The 6635-nt window shown below is 48.2% G+C and overlaps 1 protein-coding gene across 1 annotated transcript in view; it reads left to right on the forward strand.

The window, feature by feature from the left end:
• The window catches only part of ZDHHC13 (zDHHC palmitoyltransferase 13), a 50720-nt gene extending 45074 nt beyond the window's left edge, over positions 1-5646 (forward strand). Inside the window, exon 17 of the mRNA XM_088458934.1 lies at positions 4201-5646. Coding sequence (XP_088315060.1) covers positions 4201-4339 — 139 coding nt within the window. The 3' untranslated portion in view covers positions 4340-5646. The remainder of the gene's footprint in view (positions 1-4200) is intronic.
• The last annotated feature ends 989 nt before the right edge of the window (positions 5647-6635 follow it).

The following is a 6635-nucleotide window of genomic DNA, read 5'->3' on the forward strand; positions in this document are numbered from 1 at the left end:
ACTATCCATTGTATAACTCTGTACCTCACCCCCATCCCACCTACTATCCATTGTATAACTCTGTACCTCACCCTCATCCCACCTACTATCCATTGTATAACTCTGTACCTCACCCCCATCCCACCCATTGTGTAACTCTGTACCTCACCCTCATCCCACCCATTATGTATCTCTGTACCTCACCCTCATCCCACCTACTATCCATGGTATAACTCTGTACCTCACCCTCATCCCACCCATTATGTAACTCTGTACCTCACCCTCATCCCACCTACTATCCATGGTATAACTCTGTACCTCACCCTCATCCCACCTACTATCCATTGTATAACTCTGTACCTCACCCCCATCCCACCTACTATCCATTGTATAACTCTGTACCTCACCCCCATCCCACCTACTATCCATTGTATAACTCTGTACCTCACCCCCATCCCACCTACTATCCATTGTATAACTCTGTACCTCACCCCCATCCCACCTACTATCCATTGTATAACTCTGTACCTCACCCTCATCCCACCTACTATCCATTGTATAACTCTGTACCTCACCCCCATCCCACCTACTATCCATTGTATAACTCTGTACCTCACCCCCATCCCACCTACTATCCATTGTATAACTCTGTACCTCACCCTCATCCCACCTACTATCCATTGTATAACTCTGTACCTCACCCCCATCCCACCCATTGTGTAACTCTGTACCTCACCCTCATCCCACCCATTATGTATCTCTGTACCTCACCCTCATCCCACCTACTATCCATGGTATAACTCTGTACCTCACCCTCATCCCACCCATTATGTAACTCTGTACCTCACCCCCATCCCACCTACTATCCATTGTATAACTCTGTACCTCACCCCCATCCCACCCATTATGTATCTCTGTACCTCACCCTCATCCCACCTACTATCCATGGTATAACTCTGTACCTCACCCTCATCCCACCCATTATGTAACTCTGTACCTCACCCTCATCCCACCTACTATCCATGGTATAACTCTGTACCTCACCCTCATCCCACCTACTATCCATTGTATAACTCTGTACCTCACCCCCATCCCACCTACTATCCATTGTATAACTCTGTACCTCACCCCCATCCCACCTACTATCCATTGTATAACTCTGTACCTCACCCCCATCCCACCCATTATGTAACTCTGTACCTCACCCCCATCCCACCCATTATGTAACTCTGTACCTCACCCCCATCCCACCTACTATCCATTGTATAACTCTGTACCTCACCCCCATCCCACCTACTATCCATTGTATAACTCTGTACCTCACCCCCATCCCACCCATTATGTAACTCTGTACCTCACCCCCATCCCACCCATTATGTAACTCTGTACCTCACCCCCATCCCACCTACTATCCATTGTATAACTCTGTACCTCACCCCCATCCCACCTACTATCCATTGTATAACTCTGTACCTCACCCTCATCCCACCTACCACCCATTGTATAACTCTGTACCTCACCCCCATCCCACCTACTATCCATTGTATAACTCTGTACCTCACCCCCATCCCACCTACTATCCATTGTATAACTCTGTACCTCACCCCCATCCCACCTACTATCCATTGTATAACTCTGTACCTCACCCTCATCCCACCTACTATCCATTGTATAACTCTGTACCTCACCCCCATCCCACCTACTATCCATTGTATAACTCTGTATCTCACCCCCATCCCACCTACTATCCATTGTATAACTCTGTACCTCACCCCCATCCCACCTACTATCCATTGTATAACTCTGTACCTCACCCTCATCCCACCTACTATCCATTGTATAACTCTGTACCTCACCCCCATCCCACCCATTGTGTAACTCTGTACCTCACCCCCATCCCACCCATTGTGTAACTCTGTACCTCACCCTCATCCCACCCATTATGTATCTCTGTACCTCACCCTCATCCCACCTACTATCCATGGTATAACTCTGTACCTCACCCCCATCCCACCTACTATCCATTGTATAACTCTGTACCTCACCCTCATCCCACCTACTATCCATTGTATAACTCTGTACCTCACCCTCATCCCACCTACTATCCATTGTATAACTCTGTACCTCACCCCCATCCCACCTACTATCCATTGTATAACTCTGTATCTCACCCCCATCCCACCTACTATCCATTGTATAACTCTGTACCTCACCCCCATCCCACCTACTATCCATTGTATAACTCTGTACCTCACCCTCATCCCACCTACTATCCATTGTATAACTCTGTACCTCACCCCCATCCCACCCATTGTGTAACTCTGTACCTCACCCTCATCCCACCTACTATCCATGGTATAACTCTGTACCTCACCCTCATCCCACCCATTATGTAACTCTGTACCTCACCCTCATCCCACCTACTATCCATTGTATAACTCTGTACCTCACCCCCATCCCACCCATTATGTAACTCTGTACCTCACCCTCATCCCACCTACTATCCATGGTATAACTCTGTACCTCACCCTCATCCCACCTACTATCCATGGTATAACTCTGTACCTCACCCCCATCCCACCCATTATGTAACTCTGTACCTCACCCCCATCCCACCCATTATGTAACTCTGTACCTCACCCCCATCCCACCTACTATCCATTGTATAACTCTGTACCTCACCCCCATCCCACCTATTATGTATCTCTGTACCTCACCCTCATCCCACCTACTATCCATGGTATAACTCTGTACCTCACCCTCATCCCACCCATTATGTATCTCTGTACCTCACCCCCATCCCACCTACTATCCATGGTATAACTCTGGATAGTAGGTGGGATAGGGGTGAGGTACAGAGTTATACAATGGATAGTAGGTGGGATAGGGGTGAGGTACATTGTATAACTCTGTATCTCACCCCCATCCCACCTACTATCCATTGTATAACTCTGTACCTCACCCCCATCCCACCCATTATGTAACTCTGTACCTCACCCCCATCCCACCTACTATCCATTGTATAACTCTGTATCTCACCCCCATCCCACCTACTATCCATTGTATAACTCTGTACCTCACCCCCATCCCACCCATTATGTAACTCTGTACCTCACCCCCATCCCACCTACTATCCATTGTATAACTCTCTATCTCACCCCCATCCCACCTACTATCCATTGTATAACTCTGTACCTCACCCCCATCCCACCTACTATCCATTGTATAACTCTGTACCTCACCCCCATCCCACCTACTATCCATTATGTAACTCTGTACCTCACCCCCATCCCACCTACTATCCATTGTATAACTCTGTATCTCACCGTCATCCCTAACACCCCCACACCACCCGTCCCTGTAACTAAATGCCCCCGCCCAGGTGGTGGTCTCCTATTCTGTCCTGCTTGGCATTCTTTCCTTATACAATTGCCCCCTTTCCGTGCCCTGCTGTAAACCATTTTGGATGTTAGAAATCACCTTTGTATGTAAAAGGGCTGAGCCTGCAGTCTTGTGCCTTCATATGGTGATGGATAGTGTACCCCCTACTGTGTATTATAAGGATACTATCTCATATACAACATGCAATAACTTTCTAAGGTCTGTCCCAGCTCCAACATACATGGGTGCCAGGGCGAGTGCCGCCATCCATCAGCTCCCACTGGGCAGGAGATGGGACAGAGCTAGAGAAGTACCCGGCCATTCCGAGCAGAGTGGGGAGAAACGGGACAAGCAGTGGAAGAGGGTGGAGGGGCACAGCCTGGGTCCCTTCACTTGTGTGTCTATATTTATATTACATATACTGACCTTGGGAACCTGTGCAATGCCCAATATGACCAGTAGGGTCCCAACTACATCTCATTGCCAGGAACCCAACAGGAGGTGGCGAGCCCAGGGTGGGACACTTATAGGGTGGTACATTTACTCAAATGTCTCATGTAAAACTCCTTTAATAAGAAGTGGGGAGGGGTCTGGTGTGTGGGATATAATACCAGTGACGTTTTGGCTATGGGCCCATTGAATCATGAGCTGCATTTCCTCGCACTACCCTCCATGTTCCCCCACCTAATGATGCTCCAGGACATCATTACATGGTGCATTGGGCCACGTCTTCCCTGAGAGCAGAGCCTCCGTATTAGAGGTAAAAGCGCACTATGGGGCTCATGAGAAGGGAATTGCCCCAGTATAACACCTCCCTGTTTTCTATTGGTATCTTCCCAGTCGGGGCTGCATCCAGAACCTTGCAGATTTCTTCCGCTGTCAATGCTTCGGACTGATCAAAACCAAACCTGTGGACTGGACAAAGCAATACCACGCCATCTTCCAGCTGCCAAAGATGCGGGAGACAGAGTCCGTTTAGGCGCGATGACTACTTTTCTACAATACCGCCGCTAAGTGAAGGAACTGTTGGGTGCCTTTTATTTAACAACATCCTAAAGCGTATCACATAAGCTGCAAAGCCAACTTGTGTCCAGATGTGCAGGACCCTTCGTCCTACATCAGGACCCTGTGCGCAGATTGGCCGACTGGGAAATGCTCTATTTTACAGAGAGAAGAATAAATACAGATGGTAGCGACCTGTAAGGGAGCTCCCCAATTATAGACCTTGTATCGTGCTCATGGTGTAACTTCCCAATAGCTCAGTAACTGAGTCGTTATAATCTAATTAAAGAGCGGGAATACGGACAGGACGCTGAGCGCGGATTATGTAGAGCTGCACTTTTATAATCGGGGAAGGGGTGCTGTGGTGGGGTGGGGGTTCAGAAGAAACCGCTGCAACGTTCAGTGACCTCCTGAGTTGGGTTTCTGTTTTGGTCCTAAACTATTGCCCAGTTATTACTGACTATCTGGAATTGCTTTAGGCTTTGCGGCCCTCAGAGAACGCCCTGTGGTTCCTCTCTGGTCACATCCCGTCACTGAGTATTTGTAGCTTACCTTTTATGTTGTTACATTATGAAGTGCCTTGGTCACCGCCTCCTATAAGCCATTGTATCCCACGGATCACCCTGGAACCAGTTACTTCCCTTTCCTTGTGTGTGACCCTGACGCTTGGGGCAAACACTCCATGGGAGAGGGTCCCCACATGTACAAGTGATGGGGGGGGGGGGGAGAGAATGAGATTTTCACTAGTACAGAGACACGTGACTGGTTCCAATTTAGTGATTAGACTCATTAGTATAACTCAGTGACCTGCAATACGGCACTATAATGATTATGTAACATGAAACGCCAGTGTGTAAAATGATGATGAGTTCGGAACGGTTGTGGCTTCCTGGCATTGCCGTACTTATCAGTTACATCCAATGGATCATTCTTTGGGTGACCTGAGATCTTCCGCCTATGACACGGTGGGCACTGAGCGGCCCCGATTTCCCAACCCCACGTCCGTGTTTTTGGTGGGAAGCCAAGCCCAGACCAGAACGTGGCCTAGGACGCAGCGTGGTCTTAATTCGGCCTGGATGGGGAAGTACAACTTGGTGCCTTCGGCTGATGATCTCTGTATTTATTTTGTTTTTCTTTGAAGCAAGTTTTAGTCTCTGACAAGTGATTCTTCTTCCCCCTCTGAGACGTCCGTCCCTGACCAGTGAGGAAAGCGGCGGCTTCTCTTCCTCGTGTGCAAATTACATTTTACAAATGACTCATTTTAATAAATATTTCAAACTTTGATTTGTTGGCTCTTTTTTCACCGTGTGCCAGTATGTGGTGTTAGCCAATAGTGTATACACCACACCGGCCAGTCGCTACCTGTGTGCCGCTATTTATTATACACCGCTGACCGGCCGATGGTGGTAACTGTACAAACACAAATGGAATTTAGCCGGAGATGTCACCTGATCAATGAGCTCAGAAGAGAGGAGTTTTCCTATAGCAACCAATCACATTCTAGCCATCATTTTATAGACTGTACCAGATAAATGATAGCTAGAATGTAAACCTGCACTGCGGTACATTCACCCCGTTGTCTCGGTTGAGGAGACTCACAGATGAATCTGCAGGTCGCCCCCTCCCACGTACCTAGCTGCAGGTCGCCCCCACATTCTGTTCTTTGGGACTGTCCCTGGAAAGTCAATCTGCACCTTTTCCTTGATGTATAGTGGGTGTAACCATGCCGGTGAAATCTTGTGGTGGTAATAGCGCAGAGGTCACCTCAGAGACCAGCTGGCCACCACTTTGCTGTCATCCCTGTAATTATTTTTACATTTCTCATAAATACTGGTTTGGGCCTCAGATTGGTTTTACAGGAATCCTTAGACTTGGGGCTTATTGTTCTGTGTGTCACTAGGGGACAGCTAAATGTTTAGTTTGGGAGGGGGTGGCATTTGGTGAAATGTCCCTGTAAATGTAATTTCCTATATAAAGGGTGCGCTGGATCTGCCCCAGTATAAATATATGCCAAGGCCCTAGTTTCCTCCGCCATGGAGGGGAGAAGGGCAGATACGTGACAGTGAAAGCTAAATGTGTGCAGATGCCAGGTAGTGACTGCCCTTCATCAGACCCTGTGCCCCTGCTCACCAGACAGCTCGCCCCATTACACACAGTTACACCCTGTACTCAGCCTCACGGGTAATGAAATGCCTCCATTTGTGGCGTTACCGCTGAAGAACTGGGGATAATGTATACACAGCCGGACATTATTCCACTGTGAGCCACAGTCA

Source organism: Taudactylus pleione, unplaced genomic scaffold (assembly GCF_031769625.1).
Source record: "Taudactylus pleione unplaced genomic scaffold, aTauple2 ptg000875l, whole genome shotgun sequence".
NCBI classification, from domain to species: domain Eukaryota; kingdom Metazoa; phylum Chordata; class Amphibia; order Anura; family Myobatrachidae; genus Taudactylus; species Taudactylus pleione.